Consider the following 27,893-nt stretch of genomic DNA (forward strand, 5'->3'; position numbering starts at 1 on the left):
GCTGCTGCTACCCGTCAGACATTTTAGTGGCCACATAAACAAGGGACCCCCGGGACATATCTAAACGTTGACTCAACAGTGTGGAAGGATGCTGCTGCTGCGCCAGCTCAGGCTCCCACTGCTCCCACTGCTGGGCTGCGCTGGGGAGCTGGGGCTCTCGCAGCCAGGATCACCGGGGCTGAGGGGGGCGGGACAATCAAAACAGGTCAATCTGAGGAGGTCTGTTTTAGACAGGGTAAAAACGGTGCTGTTTTAAATTATCCTTGTGATATTTTGACCAAAATATGTTACAGACATTTCATTAAGACCCCACGGAACCATATCAACTGTGGTAAAATGGGCATAATGTGTCCCCTTTAAGACAAATAGAGTCTTCACTTTCTTTGTCTTGATAATAGTCCAAGACAAGGAAACGCAGCAAAACCTCATATTTTTTCAAGCTGGAATAATTCAATTTTTTTCTTTTAGTAAGACTGAAATGATGATCAGAAAAGTTTTTATTAGTTTAACATGAATAAAAATAATTAATTGATAAATCACTTCAGTGTAGATCGATTTGTATCCGGGCATCATCTTTTTTATAAGCTCTGATTGTGATTTGCAAGTAAATGTCTTAAGTCAACTATCAATTAAATGGAGTAGAGTAACAAGCACATTATTGCCCAGTGTAGTGGAGTGTAGTGGAGTATTGTATGAGACAAAGTTCTCAAGTGTAGTTTAACTGGTGAGAAATTTGTACTGAAAAACTGAGTAAATGTTACTGTGGCCCTGAGGTACAAATCACAACCCACAATACAACTCCCTACAGCAACTTAGAAAACACAACGACAGATAAGCAAACACAATGACGAATAAACATAACAACGACGAATGATAAACACAAGAGCAGTTAGGAAAATGCAACAGCAAAATCACAAATCTTTTCCCTCTAGTTTAAAAAAACGTTCAGTGCATTTGTGCCGGTGTCAATACGTAGAAATAAACGATCACAGTTATCTGTGTGCTTCAATTGTCCCGCGGAACTGACGTTGCGTCTTGCTGCCGTGGTGCAGTTTCACATCGGACATAAATACGCGTCGGACCGTCTCCCTCAGCGAGGAGCCGCTGATTAGTAAACAGTCAGAATTATAAATTTGCCAGTAGGTGTTTCTTGACTAGAGACGTCGTATCAGGTCACGTGTTCTGGTGCGTTGACAACAGATCACAGGTCATCAGAGAGGCGGACATGTGTAATTCATGAGAGGATGTTTTCCAAACCGCTCCGAGTCAAGTCCAACACCGTCATTAAAGGATCGGACAGGTGAAAGAGACTCCAGAACAAACACACGTTCACTTCCCACTCTCACCCATTCACTCCCTCGTGTTGTTGTTTGTGGCCGTTTCATTAAAAACTGCCTTAAATCAAAATGCTGCTGGAATATATGAAGTGACGTTTCCAGAGACCTGCTTATGTTAGACCTTATGTTGGTCCTATGTGATTTCAGCTCTGTGTGTGTCTTGTTGGCTGGTTGACTGCTTTGAATTACCTGTTAGTTTCAGCATCTGGAATGAAAGAATTGATCCTGGTCAGTGTCTTCAGCTCAGGACTGTTTATCTTTGTAGTTTGGGGATTCAGGTCATGCTTTAATGAAATACAGTGATTTTACTCTTCTACATCAAAACCACAAAGTCACCATCGGTCAATAGCTTCTCACAGAAGGATCTTCCGTTGCGGCAAATTCTTGTATTTTATTATTAATAAATCTGTTGAATATATTTACAATTATTTGTCCGAGAGCAGCATGTTCTGACTTTAAATATGTTATTTATGACTTCAAACTAATCACTTTAATATTGTGTAACAAAGGTCTGGGTAATAAAACACTATTAATGATGTTCATTTATAGTTTTATAAGTCCAATATATGTTGATATAATGCTAATGCATGGTGGGAGCAAAGTGAGGAGATAATGTGCACCACTGATCGACTAATCAAGACGATTTTAAAATCAAAAACATCAGTCTTTAATCTTAAAATAAATAATAATGTGACATTTATCATAATAATGATTGATCTCAACTGATTGAAAATATAAATCTTGATGCAATTGACGATTGAGAACCTGGAGCCATTAAATAATTGGGTTTCTCTGCTTGAAAACAAATATTCAAACTATCATTTGATCATCATTTTATTTGATAATGAGGTAATTGATTAGTTACTTGTTTTTGTTGCAGGATGAAAAACAGGTTTTGGCTAAAATATCACTCTTGTTGACTGTAGTTACATGATGGATTTGTCTCAGCGAAGTTGGGCAGCTGCTTCACAAACTCTTCAAGATTTATAGAAGGCAGGAGAAGATAACTCAAAAAATTTCACAGGCTCATACATAATATATTATAAGAAATATGCAATTGTGAGCTTTACATTGTAATTAACGCAAACCTCAGCACATGCACTCTAATAAAAATTAGAGTGTAACATAAAACATAACATAAAAATATGTATAATATGCTTAATAATATTTGGAGCAGTAGACATTACTAATGTGACTGAATGAGATTTGTTTTTATTGTCTCTGTCTTTAGGCGGAAGCTGAAAGCCGACATATCTGCATCCTTCCCTTCACTCTCTGCTGATGAGCTGTCAGAGCTGGTCCCCAACAAAGAGGAATTAAATGTAGTGAAAGTTTATGCACATAAAGGAGATGCTGTGACACTTTATGTTCTTCACAAAAATCCACTGTTCTTTGAAGTGGAGAAACGACTTTATCCTACAGGTGCCAAAGCTATTTAGTTACACTGACCTGACTGAGTTCCTACAAAGTGACTTACATTGATAACCATATTGTAACTAATATTTTTCAGTGTATGTTCTCTGGCGCTACCCTGCTCTCCTGCCAACGTTCAAGACATGGTCTCCTGTAATTCAGAAGTTGATTGGAGGGGCAGGTACGCTTCTTTTTCTGAGATCAAGAGCTCAACATATGTTTGAAGCTGCACAGTTTGATTCACCTAAGTAACAAATACTTTGTTTCCCCAAAAGATCTCATGCTGCCAGGCGTAGTGGTGCCTTCAAGTGGACTCCCAAATGTCAAACGGGGTGACTGCTGTGCTGTCGCATCAGTGAACAATATGTAAGTGATAGTAAAAGATTCATAAACACTTGTGCCTCAAAGAAGTTAAGTGTGACCCTGTTCTCCCGGCTGATTGTAGAGCTCCTGTTGCAGTCGGCACAGCTGCATTGTCCAGTGCAGATATGCACGGCTCAGGTATGAAGGGAAGAGGAGTGTGTGTTATCCACACATACATGGATAATCTCTGGTGAGTAGCTTCTATCTGCCAAACTGAACGTTTCCAGAATCATTTGACATTTTGGGAAATATTCTTATTTTATTTTATTTAGTTTTCTATGTGAGATATGCATGTCTATGTCAATACATCATGTAGATTTCTTTCATATCATTGGTCTTTGGTTTGTATTTCTTTTATATGCTCCCCTCATTTTGTAACTGATTTGTTTATGTGACTACATCCATGACAGTGTGTGAGCTGCTAGAAGAAATATCAGACAACGATGATATCTTAGCCAGATGTATTTATTGATGCTACTCTACTGAGGAGAAGAGATTAGCAATAGTAGCAGGAAGGAATCCTTCCTGGTGCATTTAACCCAAATCCCTGTCATACCTTATACATGTCAAAATTACAGCTGTTGCTCATGGTAACGCACCTTGTCCGTGCATGTGTGAAGATTCGGTTAGGCCTGTAATCCTCAACACAAACTCAGGTTCCCCTAACTCGTGTTGTAGATCCCATGTACCTCTCTCCCAGTAAGAGAGACCATGAGATACAGAAACATAGGATATTTGTTATGGTCGTCATTCTTATCAGTATCTTCACAGCTATCTCAGACAGAGACAGTGAACTGTCTGTTTGTAGTGAAGGACTTGTGTGACCTGTGAACAGACATTCCCTGAATAACTGAATACAGTCTAAACTAAATCGGCACTCAGTGGAGCCATATCACCACCAACGGTCAGAAGTCCCTTTTGAAAGATTTAGCAAGCTCCTTGAATTATTCCCTGGGAAAACTGTGAAAGTGTAAAAAAAAATCTCCCACTCGTAAAGAAAAAAAATCCTGGATCTGACCCCTTTGTCCGGATCTGCGCCAAAATAAATGAGATAAAAAATCTAATATCCCTCCAGTGAGTTAATATTCCTTCCCCAGATTATATTCCCCAACAGTATATCATCGCTCATAAAAAAAATTCCCAGAGAGTTGGAATATTGCTTTTATATTAATACCAAAAGAGTTTGACATCAATATTAAGAATCATTTTTCATTTTGTCAGTCTTTCTCTAAATTGATATGATCTTAAATGTAAAATAAAAAATCATGATCACATTACCAGGATTGATTGTGCAGCCCTACATTGGAGTAAACTTTGCACATGATGTCGGTTGAAATCCTTTTCTAGGGCTTTTGGAGACAAGTCAGGTCCACCTTCTTTACCGGATACCGAGAGCAAAGGACATGGGCAGAATGGAGAAGAATGTACGTCGGAGGACGAAGAGGAGGAGGAAGAGGAGGAGGGTGAGAAATGTGTGGAGGAGGAAGAGAATCCTGGCGAATCAATCAAAGTTCAAATCTGCTCTGCTACCGAGGAGCTGAGCCTGGCTGAGCAGGAGGAAGAAAAGGGTGAAAGGGGTAATGAAGAAGAGGAGGAGAATCACGATGACCAGAGAACGCCACAAGGTACAAGATTCAGCCACATCTCCCATCACATGAATTATCATGCCATTTAAAAGTGTTTCACGGTTTGGTTTTTGGTTTCTAAGCACTTGACACATCTAAAGTCCCGTTATCCCAGATTCAAATCAAAGTTTCACACATTCACCACTAGGTGGTTGCAGGGCAGGCTTGAGGGCTCCAAATGTGACCATATGGTTTTGATTTGTTGATTCAACTGGAGAATAGGATTTTCTGATGTGGAAAAATTGGATCTTGTTGATAGAGAAGAAGGATTTGACCCAGATCATACACTGATTTCACAGAGATAATGGACGCAATGCTGGTGCAGTGTTTTCTGCATGCACTGAAGAGCAAGGTGAAGAAGTCAGACCTCCCTTTGCTGACCAGTACATTTCTCCGCAACCACATGTTCTCCTGCTGGTAAAGTACAGACAGGCCATGGGCTTGAAAGCACCTCCCAACAAACCTGTGGATTTATAGGCTCTGGATATGCAGAATATCAAACCTAAATATTTAGGATGGCATTCCCTACTGATTCCTCATGAATAGAGGTGCCCTAAAAAAACACCACGTCAAGAGGCTCCCAAAATGTCCAGTGTTAACGTTCAGATTCTGCACATCCAGACCCCTTTAAACAGCATAATGTTGTTGACATGGGGGAAACATGGTAGCCCAATCTATCCAATGTTATGCTAAAGAGTGACATAATATCTTCAATAACAAGTGTTCAGGAGGAATACAATTTAGTACTAAAATATCTTGTATTATTTCAGCCCAAGAGGAAAACAACTTGATATCAAGAAATCCAGCTATAAAAAGGTATACTCATATGTCTAGAATCTGACATTTATATATATAGATTCATTTATCCCTTCTTCAGAAATTAGCTTTTCATTGTTTCTTCCCACAGTTGTCCAAGTTTCTTCAGGCCATGCAGCAGCAGCACAAACTTGTGCGAGTGAAAGAACTGTCTAAGGGCGTGGAGAGCATTGTCGAGGTGGACTGGAAAAATCCAGAGTGAGTCGAGTCTTGCCTCAGCTTTGACATTTTTGGTTCAGATTCAAACTCACCACCTCTCAAATTCAGATTGAGCAGGCCTGAGCTTTGCCTTTTGTGTTAGGCTGCGTTTCTTCAGGGTCCCCGTGGAGACAGATGAGGGTGAAGCGGCTCCAGCGCAGCATGAAGGGGAAGGAGAAACTCCATACCATCCTCCTGAGATTACAACCCTGTACTCTGTGTCTGCCCGGCTGGAGCCTCTCTTTCTGGATGTAAACAAGAGGTGTGTGTCTGTCTGTGCGGGTGTGTAAGGTATATAGCAGTGTCAAGTTTTATTGCACAAGACACTACATTCTAAAAGCTCGAGGAGGCTGTAGCTGACCTCGACCTCTGACCTTCCTGTGAGGAGGTTAATTACGCACATCCTGAACTTTGTCCAAAATCTGGTCATGGTTCACATATTAGTCATTTCATATTTAGCTCCCCCATGGAGTTTGTGTTTTGACTTCATCTGTCTGCCAGTCAGTGTTTGTTTATATGTCTGCCTGTCAGCAGGATAACGAAAAAACTACACAACCGATTTCCATGATTTTTTGTGGAGGGGTGGGGCATGACCTAGGGAAGAACCCATCACATTTTGGAGTGGATCCAAATAAATGGGCGGATCCACGTTGTTTTTTTTCTTCACTTTCTGTTGACATGGTGAGAAAGGGCGTTAGCCTTGGCGGAGGTTTGCAGTCTCAGAGCTCCTGGAAGGCATTTTACAGCACGACTGACAGCTGCAGTGTCATGAGACTAAATTCTTCATATATGGAGCGACGCCTGCGAGCTCGTTCAGGCAGCCAGCTCGAGCTGCGCTGCTCCAATAATGTGACGCACATCATGTGACATACCTAACTCTCCACAATCATCTATAATACACACCCACCTTATTAGGCCGTCTATTTAAGCAGAGGACATTTCCCATCCAACCCTTTGCTTGCTGCGTCAAGCTAACACAATACAAACCTAAAAGCTCATCAAAACTAATCATAACCATCCTGTTTACCAAGCTGGTAACATATGTTTTGAGAGAGAGAGAGTCCATTTACATTTTTTGTGTTGGTTGTGTGTTATCAATTATGCTTTATTTATATATTTTAATATTTTTAATTCTAATTGAAAAGTCAAACTTAATATCCTTAAGAATTTCATTGAAAGTTCCTTGCTCTTTGAAAGGGTGTACTTCCATGATCATGCTGTAATATCACTTTATCAGTGGTAATAATAATAAATTATAACAATAATATTATTTATATCAATAAGTTCTGGGACAATATGTCATGCAATGGAAATTTGTTATTGTATCAGGCTTACCTTAGTATTTTTAATTATGCATCAAGTTTGAGTTTTCCTAGCACAGTTTACACCTTTATTCATCTGATAATTGATTTCATATCCATGCAGAACTGGTATTGTTCTGTTGGTGGTGTCCTTAAAAATATTATTGTTTTTTGAACATAATATCTCAAGTCTGCCTGAAGAGGATTTCTTCGAATTTTGACGAGTTGTCATTTGAACTCAAAGATGAACTGATCAGATGGCAGTCAAAGCTCAAAGGTCACGGTGACCTCATGCAAGAAAATGTATGTTAAGTGAAACTGGGCACTGATAAATAAATAAATAAAGGTATCTTTTCTAATTAAACCTTTATTTTTCAGGTGGTGTAGAATTCAGTTGCTTTACAAACATACTTAAAAACTTGAAAATATCTTCATAGATTCCTCATATTTATTCTTTTTACCAATTCCCAATAGGAAAGGAACAATCCTGCAGCCTGCTGAAGTGAGAGGTTTTATCACAGAGTACGTGAAGAAGAATGAACTGGTGGATGAAGTTAATCAAAAGTGAGTACATTCTTTTGTTTGAAAAACAGTATGACAGTTTGGTAGAGCTCATGCTTTAGTTGTATCTCTTATTTGCCCATAAGGGTGTTTTTTAACAATGATTTAATGGTTTGCCATCTCTTAATCAACCTCTTTGTGTCTATCAGCTGACAGACTCTATTTTCAGCGTAATCGAACAACACTCTAAATATATCCACCCTGACAGTTTTTCCATGACTGGATGCAGTGGTAGAAGGGCAGAGATGACCCTGGGCCATGTGATGTTGTTATAACTGGCTTAAATGCTTACATGTGACTCTGAGATGGGGCAGACAACAAGTTTTTCTAAATAATGCAGACAGCCGTGGGAAAAACTGATTAAAGGCACCCAGTATCCAGACGAAACAATAGGAATTTATTCCTCAACTGTGCAGGACAACGCATATCAGCTGTAGGTCTTTATCAGGATCACATGATTATATTAACACAGATTTTGTCTGTCAGACTGCAATGAAGCCACAAAGCTGATAAGAAACAATTAAATCTAAAGTCACTCATTATCTAACTGTTCAGGAATTTTTGACCATCCTAAATATAACTGTATAGGCCACTTGATATTATCTCTCCAAGTTATACCCAAGGTCAGGTTATAGATACATGGCAAACCAATAGTACAGTGTAGTGTACTGTCTACGCTTAGGGGCTTTCATATCTAATTCAGATGCCCCAGACAGAGAGGCACCAATTCTAACTCTTATGCGTATTTCACCAGTGGCCAGACGCAAGGACACGATGTGATTTATTATCCATTCTTTCGGCTTAACTATCCAATAGAATGCAAACACCTACATGTAAGATATAGAGTGACAGCAATCCTAGCCTTTCATGGATGTGCTGTTGGAATGGTTGAAGTAGAGGGAGATATACTTGGATGCTGTGGGAGACATCTTCAGACTTGGGGCTGACTATTGCTCATTTTACTCTGTTGGACGTTTGTATATTATTACACCTTCTTGTCTCCATCAAGTCTTCATTAAATTCTTCTGCATAAGACATCAGCTGCTGCCTGTGTTCTCCAACATTCAACTTCGACTCAAAATTACATCATTAAAACCATGTTTTTCTCCTCCTAGTTACTGCTGCATTAAGATTAAGAAGATGAAGGAGTTATTGCATGAACTGTGCCTTTAAGAAATGTTTTGTCCTACTTTACTATTGTACTAATTCAGTAAAGAACTCCAGTCGGATGAGTCTGAAACATGCAGCGCTCCCTGCCTCCTCTTAAGCTCATGTTTCCTTTTTAGATGATAAAAGTTTATGCATCATCTAATGCGAAACGATGTGATAATAAGTGGTGGGGGAAATTAAGTAACCAATGTCATGGACCTGGCAAAGCTTAACAAGGCAGTATGTTTCCTTTTGAGTGCCATCCATCAACTTCATGCTGTGTTTTGTGTGTTTTTGTTTTTTTCCAGAACAAATAGCTTCAATACTCTTCTCCCCTCTTACAGTTACGTGACCATAAACCCGATTCTGTGTGACTGCCTGCTGGAGAAATCAGAGTACCAGGAGGTAGATTCTCTCAAGTGGGACGACCTTTTTAGCAGGTTAATACTTATTTGATTTCTTACATGATTTCTCAATAGACCATGTATAATACAATCTTTTTTTGCCAATACCATCATCCATTATACCAACTTGAGTCTTCATGCTGATAAACTTTGAAGGGGGCAGGTGGAGGCAGCTGCTGATTCTGAATGACCCAATCTGTTTAAGTGAAAACACATTATGGACCAGAACATACATGGAGACATGAGACCTGAGATTGGCTTGGCCAGGACAGATTGTTTATAACAAAGACTAGAGAGCCAATTTAGGAAAGCCTCATATTTGTATTATGTGATCTAGTAAAGCTGTTTTCAGGGAAGTCCTAGTTAGTCCAATGCTCAGTAATCATCTCAACCACAAACCATATTGCCTCACACTTTATGAATGCGGATGAAAGAAATATGAAATTCAGTTTAAATTTACATGATATGTTTCTTGGGTACCGGACACAACCCCCTCACTCATTCAAAGGCAGTGTGCATATATGGAATTTGAAACTATAGCCTAAGTAGTTGTCTATTTTTGTATAGTGTAACCGGGACCAGAACTGCTAGCAAACTTAACTTCACTAATATTTGTTGTCTAGTCGTCATGATGAAACTGCTTTTAGGGTTCGGGTCGCAGAACATCTAAGGTTTACATTTCTGTGCCCATGTTATCAGGTTAGAGCTCCTACACAGACTTGTGTTAGTGTTACATTAAACACGCTTCGTCCTAAATCTTGGCATCTCGCCTGATTTGCACGAGTGACTCATACGAACTACAGCAATGGAAAAGATCTGTTCATAGTCATATTGACAGCAACATTACGTATAACGGACCCCCGTCCTCCCCTTTCAAACAAGAGTAAACCAAAACCGTGCGGATGCTTTCTGGTTAATAGTTTGATGTTTGGTTTTAATAATGGCCATTTTCAAAGGCAAACTCAATGTGAAAAAAACGGGCCTGCCCCATTTGTTGCTGATTAAAAGAATCTAATCTCATTTTCACAGGACGATGGGAAGAATGCAGGAGTGCTATGAGGTTGTGTTCCCTGGACAAAGGCCCATTGTGAAGAAGGGCCACATTGAGCCCATAGACATCTCTGTGGCATCTCGAGGCTCCAATAAGAAGGTGACAATTTGAGATATTTATCTATCTGTAGTAATCTAACATTCTCATAGTGACCATATTGACCTGATGTTGACGTCAGATGACAAGATAAGGGATTCCCAAAGATATTACAATTGATCATTTAGGGGACATGAATTTATTTAATATCTTACATGTCTATCACACGGCTTGTTGCAAAGATATTTCAGGTCAACCTTCAGAAGTCAGGAGGTCACCAAAATCATTAGGGTTCAACCTCTGGGGACAATGAATGTCTGTTAAAGATGTCTAGTCAATCCATCCAATAGTTGTTGAGTTAAAATCTGTTTTTTTTGTGACAGACGTTGTCATCCTTACAGAAATCTTAAAAAAATATATATATATTAAATCCATTAGACATTTCCCTCGAAGGCTTTAACTTGACAGCTGAGTGGCACCACTTTACCACCAGCCACAGCCAGAATACCCGACAGCATAAAGCTGTTTCCACATACTTACTGAGGACGTAGTTGTGGATGATGATCAACTGAAATCCAGACATCTCAATGCAAAAAAACAAACAGTGGCAGCCGTTTTCACCATGTTTCCAAAACTGCATGGAATCTGGAGACGCCCCTTCTATGGCTGTTAAACACATAATATAGCAAAGCGTCAAACCATGACCTGTGATCTTGCTTAGTCGAAACACTTGATAATAAGCAGTTGTTTTTTCTTCTTTCTACCTCTACTTGTCAAAATCAGTTGGATAAAACTTTAAGAGCAGTTTGCTGAAGTCTGTAGAAGTGCTCATAGTCTTGAAGGGTTTGTTTTCAGTCTTTGTTCAGAGATTTTGTCTCAAAATAAGCTATGAATGAAAAGGATGGGATTGATTGAATTTGCTGGAAACTAACAGAAACAACTATTTACAAGAATAGGAGTTTCTTGGAAGTTCAACCTAATTCTGTGAAAAACAAGGAATTTATTGAAGCTTAGAGAACACACAGAGAATAACAAATTCTCATTTTTGGAGCGGAACTATAGGATTTGGCAAGGTACCACTAATTTAACTAATTGGGAACCTCCACATCACGAAGTAGGAGGTCCTAGGTATGTTGGGGTAAAATGACTATTACAAGCTGAGCGGTCAGTTCTCTGTGGCTTATTTATTGTTCTAGCTGTAATTGTTCTCACATGCTATCTCTAGGTGACTCTAATAAAGAACCTGGAAGTGTACCAGTTGGATCCTGCAGCTGTGGCCACTGCTTTGCAGCGCAGAGTCCAGGCCAGCTCCGTCTTACAGCCCATTCCCGGGGCCAAAGATAAAGTCCTCGTCCAGATCCAAGGCAACCAGATTCACAAAGTTGGCAGTTTGCTCTTAGGTTTGAAACTTAATTATACTTAAATATCTTTAACACTGGATTGTTTTAATTGCTTTAGTTTGTCTAATCTAATATTCCAATTCCAGATCACTATCAAATTCCTCGCAAGTACATCCAAGGACTAGACAAAGCTGTGAAAGGCGGACAGAAGAAGTAACATCTCCCCTGTCTTTAAAGCTTTTTGTATGTAACCACAATAACACCAAAATGCTAAATGTAATAAATTACCTGTTGCCTTCTTAGGGTTGGTAAACGAAGTTGTTACTGTTTCATACTTTTGATTTGGCCCCAAGAGGATTTCAGAGTAAAGTGACAGTTTAACCAAACCAGATCAATACTGTGTAAGAAGGTCCATCTCTGATGGTGAGAGGAGAAAACACTCTTAGATTTACATTTAAACTTTAAATCTGTTAAGACATCAAACACTGATATCATAGATATTATTAGATACTTATTATCAGATAACACAATTTATTAATCCCAATGTAAATCCAGTTCTTCTCAGTACAGAAAGTACTAACCACTGTAAACTACAGTGAGGTTATAACAACTAAACTCATAAAAGGTAAAAATAACAACTAATAAGAGTCATATGAGACTAAAATAAGTGATGATGACCAATAACAAGCAATGGCCAAACGAGTTAACAACAACAAGCAGATCATTGGAAAAAACGAACCAATCATAGGCAGAGGAGTGATGAAAAACAAATCACTAGGATTTAATAAATATATGGGAACTCCATGTGAAACATTCCTTCTGCTGTGCCAAACACAGTTTTGTATTTTCAATTATAAATACATATGAGAGGAGGGGTGGGACAAAATATTGATGCTGCAATATGTCGTCGTCCTGATTCATGAGATCTGGTTATCGATATGCCGGTGCAAAATATTGATATTTTATTCTACAAATATGGCGCGCTTAACAGGTTCCCCCTCTCAATTTGACCTTGACCAGCGTTACTACCTCATGGCTTCTCACAGTGGCGTTTATCACGGAAATGCAAATCCTTCACTTTACCACTCAAAGGGCATTTTGTATTCTTCAGTTAGACAAATAGCGCAAGGTATCGTTATATGATTGTCTTGCAATATGTCAATTATGTTTAGAATCATTTATAATAAGAATCGCTGTATCGTGATATTGTTATCGTGAGCTGTGATACTGTATTGTGAGTTATTTCCACCCCTATTTGAGGGGATGGTCTGAAATATAGATAAAAAAGTTTCATCAGCACAGGTAAGTTAAATAAAAAGAAAAGGAAATTCACAATATTTTATAAATTTCAAACATTTCCATAATTCCATATTCATTTATTACATTCAGAAAGTATTTTGGGGGCTTTTCAGGCCTCTTTTAAATACTTAACAGTAGAGAGAGCAAGGAAATGAACGGCATCAAAGTTGCCCTGCAGGGAAACAGAGGGTAACGGTCAGTGCATTAACCCGAGACCCAGAGTGGTGCCTCAGTTCTGCGTCAGTTTTTCCATGTTCGCAGGAGGAAGTGAAGCAGTTGAGGGTCTTAGCCCTGGTACAAGAGCTCCACTGTGTTCGTGAATAGGTCACAAGGTCGGGGAAAGTGTTCCCACCAAGCAACTTCCAGGTCATGTTCACCACCAGTCAGCGGGGAACTGACAGCCCGGTTTCATGGTTCTAAGTCAACTTATAAACCAGCACATTTAAGAATATTTAGTTTTTATGTGTGAAAAGCACGGAACTAAACACAAAGAAATGTGGATACAATAAAAGAAAAGAAACAAAGCTGGCCAGTATTCTCTGCGTTGTTCCTTAAGACTTTAAAACTCCAGTGTTCCACCACAACAAAGGCCATTTTATAATTCTCTTGTGGTAAATTCTTTCATGCTCCTCACAGAATTTGTTCTCAATCCTCACTTGATTTTGGTTGTTTTTGTCAGGTTTGTGCTCAGTTTTTTCTAAGTGATTGACTCAACTTTTAAGTAAAGCTGCAATTATACAGCCTCAGCTATGTTGTGGCGAGCGATGTAGTTTTCCATCTGCAAATTTGCTTTCAAAGTCTTTATCATGTTTGAAGTGTTTGTGAGGATGTTTCTCTGGTGGTAGAAGAGGCAATTTTTGCCAATCTGCTGTTTTCCTAAGGCAACAGAAATGTATATATAGTTCCTTCGGGACACATGGGTGGATGAATGTCCCCTCACTTCAGTTTTTGTCACTTTAATCTTTAGCCTGTGCTTTCAGTTCAAGTCAACTGTATCTGCTTTATTTGTATGGACTCAGATCTCTTCTCATGTTACCACATGAGAGAAGATCTGAATCGAAACAAATATCAATATTGGGCATGACGAAAGGAAAAAACCCTTCAAGTTTTTGTGAAGGGATCCACTATTTACATTTTTTCTTCATTTAGTTAGGGTTTGTTTGGGTTTATTCTAGTTCTCTTCTTGTATCTCTTCCAATTTTAAATTAGTTTCGGGGTAAATACCTATGGCCCTGAAGGGTTACTCAGTTATTGTCCTAAATCAATGTATTTGCAATAGGCAACTGGTTCTGACTGAAATGAAATAATTCACTCTTCTCTCCGACACCAAGAGAGTGAACCTTTAGAAAAATTCCTCAAGGAACAACACAAACTCAGGCTGCACCGCGGTTATATTAACACAATTTATCAGTTATCAGATAGTCAAGTCACTTGGCATAAAATTAGCCGACAGCTCTGCCTGTCCCACTGAGTTGGGATTAATTTATGGGGGATCCCTATGATACCTTGTGATATCACAAGACTCACAGACAGTTTATGCTGCAATGGTCCATGAGCACATGAAAGAGGCCCCTGACCCCTAAGAAACAGAGACTGCAGGGACACACATCAACCACAAACTACACATCGGTGTCATTCACATTCCTTTGTGTCTCTTGCATCTCTTACGTAGACGTTTTGCACGCCTTTGTGGCTGTTTTGCAACTTTTGAGTAGGTTTTTGCATGACTTTGTAGATGTTATGCATATTTTTTGCGGTTCTTTCTATTCCTATGAAATAATACTGACTTTTGATTATTTAACAGTTGAGGGTTTCACAGCAGAGAGTATGAGCGCGAGGCAACAGGACAAAAAAGAAAGAAAAAAGCGCTGAAAGAACAGAGAGCAAACACCTTCAGACATGTGGTCTGGTTGCCAATGTTAGACTTGATGCCCTGTTGCCATGGAAACCAGGATTCCATGATGAGCTGTCAGAAGAATTTGGCGGCTCATCTGGATTTCATGTCTGTGGCTGCACGGAGGGTCATCTTATAACTCACATTGACTGGCTCCTTCCCAGGCTGCCCACAGCGATCTGGCCCCGTCAGCTCAGCGTGCAGCGGGGGGGTTCCACTGAGGACGCATCTTAGTTTTCTGATACTCTGACAGCAACACTGCAAAGAAATATGACTGTGATTACAGAGGGGTGCAGGGGTTGCGTAAGACTGTAAGCCAGTCATTAGGAAAGATGTTTATAAACATTTCTGAAATCTGTATTTGGCACTCGCCCAGCTGTCAGTGAGGGATGTTGGTGTTTATGGCGTCATTTTGTCGTGGGAGATAATCTCTCGTTCAACTTTTCTGTTACAGTAAAGCCTGCAGTCCATTCCTGATTCACATGCGCTCTCGCACACATTATTTTGCAATCTTTTCAATTTCAATTATGTGGAAATTTGTTTAATTGGCTCACCATTTGCTTCCTGTAATTAAAAGCCACTCGCCATGTATTTAAAACCCTCAAAAAAACTAAATATCCCTTGAAATAACGAGGCTCTTATTTTGAATTGACTGTTGCATGTTAAACACGAGATTATGTTTTTATGGGCTTTTTTTACCCACTTGCATCAGTTTCAATTTAGACTTGACCCGATTGCATAACCAGCGTGTGGCAATGCTTCTTATGCTTCACTGAGGTCGTCACTGCCAGACCAGTTTACAGCTGAGAGGATGAGAAGAGCAAAATGCTTTAGATATATTTACAGAAAATATTAATCTGCCTCATCTGTGTTTTTTTTGCTAATGTCAGATAATCCACCAGCAGAACTAATGTGGTTCATAGAAATGAACACCAGTATCCTTCTTAAAATTAAAGATATGCATTAAATTATTACCTTTTGGAGATGACATTTTTGTCGCACAACTTGTCTTTGCGGGTCTTTCTAGTTTGTAATGAAACAACACAGATCTTTTATTTCTTATTTTACCAACAAACAGCTTACTAGGGTCAAACGATTCTAAAATCACATTCATCTTCCCAGACGATTGAGTGTCTAAATATAAATTCCAGCACAACAATGAAAACCTCAAGGCAGAAATTCACAGGAGGCAGATTTCAAACGGGACCAAAAAAAACAACACAAAACACTAAAACCCTGAATAGTGAACACAAAAAGACACAGAATTATAATATGTACCACATATATGCAATGTGCTGACATATAAGAAAATCTAAAGGTGCAAATAATAAGCCATCATTAGCCTGGGAAATAGTGGACACACAGTCTGTGTCACCCTCTGTTGGTCACCAGTTAGCACAGCAAGAACAAATCAAAAAAGAGAACTGGTGTAACTCCAGGGGTTACTTTCATAAGGCCTAAACAGAAATGAAACCGATGAGAACTGCAGTCAAGTTTGTTTGGAAGCCATAAAAGACAAAAAAGAGATCACAGGAGGAATATCCGAGGCCGTTGTTAACCATGAGGTCAAAGGGATCTTCTTTGAGCTTTTAGGTGAAAGAACCAAAGCCCCACAAAATCAAAAATACTCATAAATCCTGCATTGAAAATGTTACCTAAGTAATGGAATAATAAGAACAGTTACAAATGTTTTAAAAGTAAAAGTAGTAATGAAAAAAAAGAGGCTTTCAATATCATATATTACTCTACTGTTTACTAGCATATAATGTCAGGTTTTTTGTTTATAAAGTAACGAAAGCCGTCAGATAAATGTTGTGGAGTAAGAGAGTCCCTCATACATACTGTTATTATTGGTATTAAAAGACAAAAGTCAAGAGCAGGACTTTATAAAATGTATGGTTAGATATAAGTTTGTACTATAATGTATGCTTGTCTATTCTGCTGTTGAGGATAAATTAATCTAAACTAAAAAAACTAACTTTAAATGACTTGCTATGGAAAATATTTTCATTCAGCAAATGTCACTCAAAATGTTGTGAACGCAGTAAATTGAGATTGTATACAAATATAACTTAAAGGAAAAGGATAAAGGAGATTGAAATTGCATTTCCTCTTTGCTGAGAGTTAGATGAGAAGATTTATTCCATTCTGATAAAGAAGAAGCTAAAATGCAGCATGAGAGACAGGGAAGCAATTAGCCTGGCAGTATGAGTATGGTATAAGTATAAGAAAAAGTTAAGTATAACTTTAAGTAAGGCTTTAAAGCTCACTTTATATCACGTTTGTCTAATAAAGGGTAAATATGACAGGTGCTACAACCTTTGAACAGTCAGGCTAGCAGTTTCCATCTGTATCCAGTCTTTGTGCTAAGCTAATTTTATAGTTGTATCTTAATATTTACTTTTCTATAAAATCAGTGTCACCATCTAAAGGGTCGTATAAAATTGTCATCCTAAAACGTAGCTGTATAACTGAACATGTTATTTAATTAATTCACAGCGACAAATGACTCCAACGGCTAATTAATGTTATTGAACCACGGCACAAATCAGGCTGAGCCCTCTGAGTTTTAGTCGGGAGAAGCTGCTGCCAGTCGCTGATCCATCAGACAGGCCACAGCACATCATCATGCTGAGAGGATTGCGCTGCTTGAAAGGATTACACCATTTGACATTTTCCCCGACCAAAGTGCTTAACCACTTTGATTAGAGACCCAAAAATATCAAGTAAGATAAATTCATGACGAAGGCGCATCAGTGTGGGATAGTTTTAGGGCCTGATAATCTTCTCGTGGGGGCCGATGTGGCTCAATCTGGGATCAATGTAAGATTGTTTGAGGACATGTAGCACCATCCACCCACTGCGTTAGACAATGTAATACAATGTAATGTAAATATTATCTCCCGTGTTGCCCTGAAGTCCCTCTGATGTGGAGCCGTGGGCCAAACACAACAGTTCCCTCAAGGCTGCCTTGTGTTGTCTGTTTCTACTTAAACTGTAAAAACAGAGATGAAAAACTGCAGGAGTCCTTTTCACTGAAGGGAAAGAGACAAACGGAACATAAATCCTGCCATGTAACCGCAGATAGGCCATTTTTCTTTCACTGTAGACATGCCACACTTTGTTTGAGTTCAAAGGTGAAGTCGAATTTCTCTGCCACGGAAAAAATAAAGGGATGAGAAAAAAACTCTTTACACAGTTCCTTGAATACTAATTGTATCCATATTAATATCCACCAGCTAACTACCTATCTGGCGCTCTACAGCATACGAGTGGATTTATTGATTGGTTCCAGATGTGGCCTGTGTTCGGTCTTCTCTCAACAGTTGTTTCCCATCCAAGTCCTATTCAGTAAGTTAGATCTAATTCAAGATAGAGGTGCATTGGATTCCTTTATCATCCCATAATTGCTGTGCGGATAAATCTTGTATTTATATGTGGAAATCCTGTGATTGTTTTTTCTAATAGCAGTCATCCATCATATACGAAATGTAAAATATTTTCACATGCTTTTCCTGGACAGCTGGGATTACACAATGAACAGGTCTGCTATCATTTAAATGTAAACCTGCCAGAAGCCAAATCAGGTCACATACATGAATGAGAAAGAGAACAGTGCCCTCCATGTCACAGGATTCATTTACAAACTATTGGAAAGAATTATTCATTATTATTTGTCCTATCATAATTTTTTCACTTACACAAATATATTTGCCACTTTAGAGCTTCAGACTCTAATTTCATCCAATAGCTATGTCTAAATGAGGTTGAATTCATTAAACGCTGCTCTCTTACTTGTGCAGCACCTTTTCAAAAGCCCCTACTCCAATGTGAAATCCATACTGTTCAATACACTGACCTCAACCTTTACTGAGCCCATCTTCTAAAATCTTCTAGGACCTCAATGGCAAATATTTAACTGGGGTCAGTCGGACGACAACACCATAAAACCATAAAGGCTGCAGCCATGGGAGCAGAGAAGATTAAGAACACATGGAATCTGGAGGATACTCCAGACTCCATGTTGGAATGAAGACCATGTGGAAATGAAGATCTCATCCCTTGATGAGGTTGAGGGGGGACGAGGGGGGACGTATGTGCATCCTGTCCAGACAGAGGGAGTATAAAACACTATTGTCTAGGTGCAATCGGAAATGCATAGTGACTGCGTCAATGTTTTAGTTTCTTTTTCGGGTTTATTCGTGTGTTATAAGTGACACAGCGAGAATCAGCTCTGCAGTGAGAAGCAGTGTACTGAGGGTTAATCTCCATGACCAGTGAGGCAGCCAAGTTTTCATCTGATCTGAGGCAACTTGACCTTTGTCTTCTCACTAACTGTGTCTGAAACCTTCTCTGTATGCAGACATGCTTTTTCCACGACCATGACTAAACATAAAACAAGGAGGTTTCACACTGAAAATTATTTCAAAAACCCTGTTTTACTGTTGTTACCTTCATGCGCTCCTCATGCTCCAATTCGGTCCAGATGGGAAATTCCTCTGTCTTCTGCTTTTGAAATGCAATAGGAAAATATGGATGCTTGACAAAAAGACATTTCTGAAATGTTTTCACTTTGAGAATTTAAACAAGTAGATATTGAAGAAATATTGATAACTGAATAATTTTTTAACTGACCTAACTTAGGGATTTTTCTAAAAAACAACTTTTCAAAACCAATCTACATAAGTAGAAACATACCGTGAAAACACAATACAATATAATAAATTGAGTTTTGGCAATATTTATTTTTGAATGACATATTCCAACAACTCTGTTATTCGTTCACCAAAACCACTCAACTTCCCAAGTTATTCCAGTTTTGTTCTAAATCACTTAATCAAACTTTATTTATACATCACATACAAATCCAATCCAATTCAAAATGCGCTTTAAAGGTGATTGACAGGACATAGGAGATTAAACAAGACTTAAACATTTGGATTTAGAGAACAATGTTTACCAAAGCAATCAATAGTAAGGGAATACAATAATACAATAAAGTTATTATAAGAAAGGATCAATAAATACAAAAAATAAAAGGAAGCACTAAAGACAGAATAACAATATATCAGTTAATACGGAAAAATTCCAACGCCACACGAATACATCATCAATCATTAGCCCTCTGAAGAAAGCATGACCGAGCCTCTTCTGACAGCCGCTGTGCCTCAAGAGCTTTAGAGTTTGTATGGGAGGACGTATGGAGGGCCGTACACTGGTCATAACTCTCTCCCCCTGTAGTCGAATGTGGGCGACGACAGACAGATGGTTTGGCAGACAGGACCACAGATCATTTCGGCCTTTTGGGTTTCCTGGCTGAGTCCAGCTTGAGGACAAATTCCGAGCCTAATATCATCCCTCCCACCGACTGCTCCCAGAGCCCCCTATCACTCGTAAATCTTAAATCTCCCAGGACGGCGTTGCCAATAATGACGAAGTGGTCCCTGTAGATATTAAGGGAATTTTGCATTTTGCAGCCCGGGGTGACTTTGGGCTATACAGTGATGGACAAAGGCATATGGGTTTGAAAAGATGTCTTGATATAAAATAGTACTTTGTATGAGCAAATTCTTTTTGACACGAGATAAGATAAGATTATTTCCTACTTAACGTCTTGTCTATATTAGTCATCATTTACAAATACCCCCCACACACACACACACACACACTCCATTACGCAGGATAAAAGACAATATTGCAAACAAATATGAAACAAAAATAAAACCTGAGGAGGACATTTTAAAAATAAAACTGTCACAAACCAATATTCCCATCACAACTGATTACTGAACCTGATCAGTTTTTTTATTTCTTTGTGTGAAGTTGGTGTGACAGGGGTTCGACGTCAGCGTGGTGCTCAGCCGCTGCAGGACCTGAATAAAGGGCGGTGAGCAGCAGGCCCTGTGCTTGATCATGAAAAAGGAAATGTGGATTTCAGCCCATCGCTCCATGGCCTTAATCTGCAGGATTAGAGCATCAGAAAGTTCCCTGTGCCGTGTGTTTGCGTCTGGGCCCATGCAAGTGCATTCTGCGCTTTCTTAGTCGAAGGCGTAATGTACAGGTGTGTGTGTAGCATGTGATGTGGAATGCTGTCTTCACGCCAACATACTGTCGGTGTGACTGAGTTTGTTGATTCAAGTATCCAGAGCCACAAGTGCAGCAGCAGCAGGCAGACAGGCGGGGTGGAGGGAGGGAGGGAGGGAGGTGTTCGTGGGTTAAGAGCTAAAGCCGCTTGGCCCAGATGAAGATGGATCTCAGGCCCTCTGCCAATCAGAACCCAGCCAACAGCCCACTCTCACTGACAGGGCAGGGAAATGGTGAGTTAGGCCACACGCATACCACATGTTCATGCTATAGAGTATATGATGCAGACATTGTACGGTGCATAACAGAGCTTTGTAGGGACAGAGAGAAAAAGTGAGCGCCCTGCTTCAACTTTTGTCAATAGATATTTTGCTACTTGGGGGAAGCGACAACATTAACACATTACGACCTTTCCGTCACTTGTAGAAATTAGGAATTGATTATTATTTATAGTGTACCTTCTCTTTTTCAGCAACATCAACAGATATACTCACAAATGAAATGACCAGGGGTGGAATATAACAAAGACCATTTACTTTGTAACTATACTAAGCGATTAAGGCACTAGAGGCATTCTTTAATAATATAGTAACAACAAAGATGTAGTAGGCTGTGGCATTTTGGAATATACACTAGGTTACAATCCGTAAGTGCTTTTACTTTTAATACTTCAAGTACCTTTTAAAGCAAATACTTTTTACTCAAGTAGAAAGGTTCATATGGTGCTTTTACTTTTAGTTAAATACATTCTTGTCTTTTTATTTGTAATTTTATTCAAGTTAACTGGAAACAACACACTTAAACTTAAATTATAAACAACAAAGATCACTCTGAACTCAGGTGTAATTTCTAGTGTATTGTCTGGTTAAAGGTGTTATGGCTATGGAGTTACAAATAAAAACCCATGTAATGATAGTTCAGTGACATTGTTATGTTTCAAAGTAGTATTTTTATACAACTTCCTGAAGCCTGTCTTAAGAGTTGAGACTGTGAGAATTTAGGGACTTTCTCATGAGGAGCTGGGGGCATGTACAAAAACAAAATGTGAATGTGTGTATTTTCTTAATAACTATAGTTGTTGCAGGTTGGAATCCTCAGACCCTCATTCCTGGAAATGTGTCCTTTCTTTCCACACAGTTAAACCTGCTTCATACCTCCGTGAAGGATCGACACAGAACCTGAGGCATCACCTTTGCAAGGGGCCTACAACATTGTGAGCATTTATACTAATGCTCGGTTGCGTATGTGTCTGTCTATATGTTGGAGTCTGCGTTGACAGAAGTCAACCATAGATGTCGCAATGGTTGATCCAGTATTGCGGATTCTATATCGTGTGGGCTGATCATAGTGGTAATGGCGGATCCTGTGCCGTGTTGGCATCAGATACGGGCGGTGGACCAGGACCGCGACAGCGGTTCATGATGGATCCTAATAAGGGGACGTGGACAATGACTGTGGACTAAAGTGGCATCTGATCTGGATGGCGGATCATGATCCTGCTGGTTGCTGACCATAGACTATGATTGCAGCTGGACTGCTTGACATATCATATTGAAGTTATCCTTCAAAATGTTTACCCTCATCAATGCTGCTAAAAACTTAAATCTGGATGATGTTTTCCTACAAGTGGCATCTATTGCACTTCTGTCCGTCCTGAGAGAGGGATCCCTCACATGTGGCTCTCTCTGAGGTTTCTACGTATTTTTACCCTGTTAAGGGTTTTTAGTAGTTTTTCCTGACTCTTGCTGAGGGTTAAGGAGAGAGGAGGTCACACCATGTTAAAGCCCTATGAGACAAATTATGATTTGTGAATATGGGCTATACAAATAACATTTGATTGATTGATGTACAAAACATATGAAGTGACTGAGGCCGAGGGAGGGTGAGATTTGTGAGCTTGTCCGAGCACTGAAAGGAATAAACGATGCACGCGTTGTTGAAGCTTTACTTTGCGGTGACGATAATCCTGATCTTCGCCTTTATCCACCTCATGAAAATCATTTATTTCATGTTTAGCGGGCTGTTTATCTTCCTCGTGTGTCGTCTGTTGAATCTGCCTCTGTCAGTAGTATTAAATGATAGATTATAGTCTGAAATCCTCCCATGATAATAAAATAGCATCACTCCCTCTGTAACCATCTGCCAGATTCAAACTATTGACACATCTGCACAATTCTCCTTGTCTATGTTCGACTTATTTAACTTTTGGACTCTTTGTTGGGTCTTTGGACCCTTTACTGGGACTTTGGACTCTTTGTTGGGTCTTTGGACCCTTTACTGGGACTTTGGACTCTTGTTGGGACTTTGGAAACTTTCTTGGGACTTTGGACTCTCTATTAACATAAGTCTACAGCATTTAATAGAAGGGTATCTGCATCCAAATATTTCACCTACAGCCAGCACGTCCATCTTTCACAGATGTTTTTATGATTAACATGCGTTTATTTGAAATTGCTGCCTATCCCCCCTGATAATTTTTCTTCTCTCCTCATTTCATGTTAATATTGGAGAGACATGTCACGGTCTTCAAACCGTCAAAACCCATAATTTATTAACAGCATCAGTGTTTTTACCCCCCACATTCCGACTTCAAAGCACATGAACACACTGGAGTTGGAACCACTTCACATCTCAGGAAACGGGACCTTCCGAGGAGCGTGTGAACGCACGATCAGTCTCTGTGCTCCCCTTCCTCTTGGTCAGTTTCACGTGTTTGTCTCCTCAGTCTGACCTCGTGCCTCTGTTGCCCAATGTTCCAATGTTTCCAGCTCTGCTCCTCAGCCTATGAGTTTTTTTTCTGCCTGGCTTCCTGCCTACCTCATGACTGGAGAAGAATATATATCCTTCAGTGCACCTGGGTCGGGAACTCCTTAACCCTGCAACTCACTCAAACATCGTGACTACGCTCTCCTGTGAATTGGCGTAATTACAGTGGAGCTGCACTAACGACAAAGTTAAAAATATCAGCTGGGCCCGAGCATCACAATATGAGCCTCATGCAGTCTGTGGCTGGTTTCAGTCAGCGAGGATAAAGTCTCTCTTAACATCTGCCAAAACCCAGAGATCATCTAACCAGACATGGACACACAGATCACTGTGACATTCAAATACTGATGGTTTGGGGAGAAAAAAAGCCTTTTTTCCCCTTCTCTTCTTTCATCCATTAAATGCCAGTTGTTATTTGGCCATGCCATTTTATCAGTAGGCAGGTGGTGTGGATTAGTGATGCTCTCTAAACTTCAGTATGGGATTGATACACGCAACACACAAGAATGTAAGACGCATTGGCCCAATGTTTTCCTGTCTTTTAAAGCCACCTGAACGTCTCTTTATGTAACTTTTTCATGATCACCTCATCATTTCGCCTCTTCTCCCTCTACTAATTTGTCCCCTTTTCCCAATTAACCAGCTCTACCTCACTCTATTTACTCTCATTCATCTTTTTCTCTCGCAATCTATCTTTTCCATTCAGTCAACCATCCCTTCTCGAGCAAGTGACACTGTCTTCCTCAGAACCCGTGACCTCTCTGTGACCTCCCGTTGTTCAGAGATATGTCCCCTGTAGTCAGAGAGGTTAAGTCTCGGTTAAACAATGTGATGTTTAATCAGAAGTGGCACAGCTACGACAGGCTAAAACATTCACTCAAAGTGGAGGCCAAGCACTTTTCTTTCGGTCATTTCATTTGAATTAAAAGAAGAGTGTGTGTGTGCGCTTGCTTGCAAGTTATACAAGCGCAGCCTGCAGGCCTTTCACAGATAATGGGCCATGGCCATGCAGGAAAAATATAAAAGAAAAAAGCATCGCAGGGGGAAAACAACAAAAGAGGGATGAATACACTGTAATGAAATGGAATCTCATCTTCTGTCTGAAAAGAACATCAAAAGAGATGTTTATTCTCAGGAGGCAGCATTTTTTCATCTGTCTCTCAATCCCTCTCCATCCATCCCTCTCTCATTATGAGATGGATGATGAAGATGAACATGCGTGAGGGAGGGAGGGAGGGAGGGAGGAGGAGAGGGATAATACCTTCTGAATACATGATGAATATAGTCATCGGGCTTAAACTGACAGGGGGGTGAGTGGTGCACAGGGACTGAGACCGTGCATGTGAGTGTCAGCGAGCACCATCATCCGCTCTCCCCTGCAGCCGCTCTCTGTCTCTCCATCCTCCTCCCGCAGAGAGACGGAGGGAATCACACAGCAGACAAATAGAAAAGAGGATTCTGCTTTTTTTTTTGATTGGGAAAGGAAGAGGAAAGAGGCATCAGGAAGCAAAAGCAAAGTCTGTCTGGTTGCTGGCTCCAGCCCAACAGGAGCTTTTCTCTTTTTTTTCTCTGCGAAAGAGCCGTGCTCCGTGTGCACTGCCCGAGGAGGAGAGAGGATGCTGAACAACATAACAGACTGCGAGGAGGGAGAGGGGGGACCCAACAGCCAGGGTGAGTGACGATACCTGCCATGGGCTGATGAGAGAGGAGCGTGAGGACTCACTTCGCAGAGGAAGTGAAAGCATGTGAGCGCACAAGTAGGAGTATGGGAAAGTTAGGGAAACAAGATTATGTCATATTATTGATGTAGAGACAAGTGATTCATCCTTGAAAAATTGCATCTGCATTTGCAAGGCAGAGATAAGCGGAGGAAACTCTTGGATCTGAAAACTCTTTCAGGGTTAGGGTTTGGGTTACACTCAAATATGAATGCTCCTTATGTTGTGAGATTGGAAACAGGTGGATGGTCTGTTTGATCCACATCACCACTGCTTCAGCTCTCACACACTGCAGCTCCCAGATATCTGTATTTCACCCTCCAGTTCAGAGATGTCACTGCTGGTTTTGACAAAATGAGGTAGTTGTTCAAGAGATGGAGGAGTTTGGCTTTTCCAGTAGGTGCGTTGGTCTGTCAGTGGTTCATCCTGTGCCGGATGATTCATATACCCCATGTCACCAACACTTTCTGCATTCAACAAAAAGGTTAAACAGCGGAGTGAGTGCAGCCCAGACAAAGCATTCTAAAACTCATTCATGTCCCTCCCCCCATTAAAAGAAAATCTTACCCAGGGGTAAAATCTACATCTTATAATGTTTCATAATGTTCAGGGAACTTGGCTCTGAGCAGAAAAAGTAATTTTATGATTATAGTTAATAGTCCTGTAGTTTTTGACTATAAATAACAAATGGTAACATGAGTTTTTTATTCAGTTGTCAAGGAAAATGCAAAGGTTTCTGATACTTTTGAAATGTGTTTTTCTGAACAAGCACATTTTAATATGGCATAAAAATGCAAAAAGCTACAATAAATTGGACTAGAGGGTTTGTTAATGTAACTTATTATTTTTTACAAATTTTATAATGATTACATGATCTCAAAATTCAAAACCTAAAAAGAGAAAAAAAGAAAGATGGGACCTCTTGCCCAAGTTCGTGTCTTTTTTTCCGCATCAGTTTGCTCGCTTGCAACTATTTCTACCTGCACACTGAATAATCATGTGATTATACACTGACCAATGACTGGTCACCTCATTATTATGAAGTTGGATAATAGGCAGATTGCACACAAACAGAGAAAAGGTTATTATGCTCACAAAAACACACACACTTAACAAATAATTATTTAATAAAGAAAATAACCTACAGGAAAAAAAGTTGCAGTTGTGATCATTGTTGTTGTACGACTCCAGGGATTACATTGAAAGATGGTGGAAGGATGTGGTATCGGTCAGGAAAGAAACCATAACATTGTTAAATGTGGCTCTGGTAGGAGGGATAAGCAGTTTGGTGCTGAACCAAATAAAAAATTCTGGATCTAGTGAACCCATATGGATCACACACGACTGTTGGGCCTTACCGTAAGTCTGTGATCTCTGAGTGTCATTCTGGTAACAATGTAAGAATTCCATCTGTGAACACAAATGAAAATTCGGATATCCGCATAATCGTAAGTTGATTATGTGGATTTTTTTGGGGGTTACATAGCTCAGAATATGATCCATTTGGAAATCCACACATGTACAGCCAAGTCTAATGTGTAACTGCAGGACAAAACTTCTGTCGCCGGAGGACTTTCCTCTTCTCTGTTGTATTGTATTGGCATTCCTCCCTCGGCCTGTTGTTTAAAGGGATTAGGGCAGAAAATTGGATCATGAGAACAGTAACATTATAGTGAGGAGAAAATTCAGGCTGCAGCGACCCTCCCCTATTCTCCTCGAGCTGTTCGTCATTCAACCAGAGCAGTGACACATTCACATCTTCTCAGGGGGAAGTAATCAGTGATTGGGGGGAATGCAAAGGCAGAAATAATAGGGTGTGTGTACATATCAGTGCTGTGTGGTCTTAATGATGATGAGGAAGGAATGAAGCTGTGGTGTTTCCATGAGTAGGGTCCAGAAACCAATAATGTACTGATGCGCTCTGGTGGGATTGAGCAATAAAAGAAGGTAACCTGGAATAACCTGTTGGAAGAAAGCTTTTAAGAAGGATTTATCATATTTTAATGTTGATTAAATAAATAATTTTTGTATTTATCCCCCCCGTCCATCTTTCTGTTGGTTATGTTTGTTTTCTTGTAAGCAAGACTTCACAAGAAAAATTCAACGGATGTCAACCAAAAGGTTGTAGTATGGGTCTGGGGAGAACCCATTCAATTTTGGTCCATTTTCTTTTTTCACATGCTTTAACAATGTGAGAAATTTAGGGAACTGATATTTATGAGTTTGTGAAATTGGTTGAAGCTTGATTGAATTGTAGAGGCAGGTTGGGCCTTGGCATTCTAGTGTGGCTGTGGCTCTCTCCCCATTCATTTAGATTGGGGCCTGGGCTTACTTACAGGGACTTCGACATCCCCAGGTCTGACTTACCTGTAGGTGCGTGGTAAATGTGAGCTTAAAGAGCACTTTCATAAGAACACCTGTTTACCTACAGGTTAACCAATCATGGGGCAGCAGTGCATTTCAACAAATGATGCAGATACAGGTCAGTTATTGTTCATGTCAAACATCAAAATGGGGAAAAAATGTGACGTTGGATAA

The 27,893-nt window shown here is 39.8% G+C and overlaps 2 protein-coding genes across 2 annotated transcripts in view; both read left to right on the top strand.

Annotated features, from left to right (window-relative positions):
* Positions 1-1,064: 1,064 nt before the first annotated feature.
* Positions 1,065-11,907, top strand: eif2d (eukaryotic translation initiation factor 2D). Its single transcript, XM_053425482.1, has 15 exons — positions 1,065-1,300; positions 2,569-2,759; positions 2,848-2,931; positions 3,026-3,116; positions 3,196-3,303; positions 4,461-4,738; positions 5,038-5,155; positions 5,509-5,554; positions 5,646-5,752; positions 5,856-6,014; positions 7,528-7,617; positions 9,108-9,203; positions 10,197-10,317; positions 11,480-11,654; positions 11,741-11,907. Exons 1-15 carry the CDS (start codon positions 1,245-1,247, stop codon positions 11,809-11,811), a joined length of 1,791 nt encoding a protein of 596 aa, XP_053281457.1. The 5' UTR covers positions 1,065-1,244; the 3' UTR covers positions 11,812-11,907.
* Positions 11,908-25,253: 13,346 nt separating this feature from the next.
* The window catches only part of slc12a5b (solute carrier family 12 member 5b), a 30,217-nt gene continuing 27,577 nt past the window's right edge, over positions 25,254-27,893 (top strand). Inside the window, exon 1 of the mRNA XM_053425614.1 lies at positions 25,254-25,308. Within this exon, the coding sequence (XP_053281589.1) occupies positions 25,254-25,308 (55 nt within the window). The remainder of the gene's footprint in view (positions 25,309-27,893) is intronic.

Source organism: Pleuronectes platessa, chromosome 6 (genome assembly GCF_947347685.1).
Source record: "Pleuronectes platessa chromosome 6, fPlePla1.1, whole genome shotgun sequence".
NCBI classification, from domain to species: Eukaryota; Metazoa; Chordata; class Actinopteri; order Pleuronectiformes; family Pleuronectidae; genus Pleuronectes; species Pleuronectes platessa.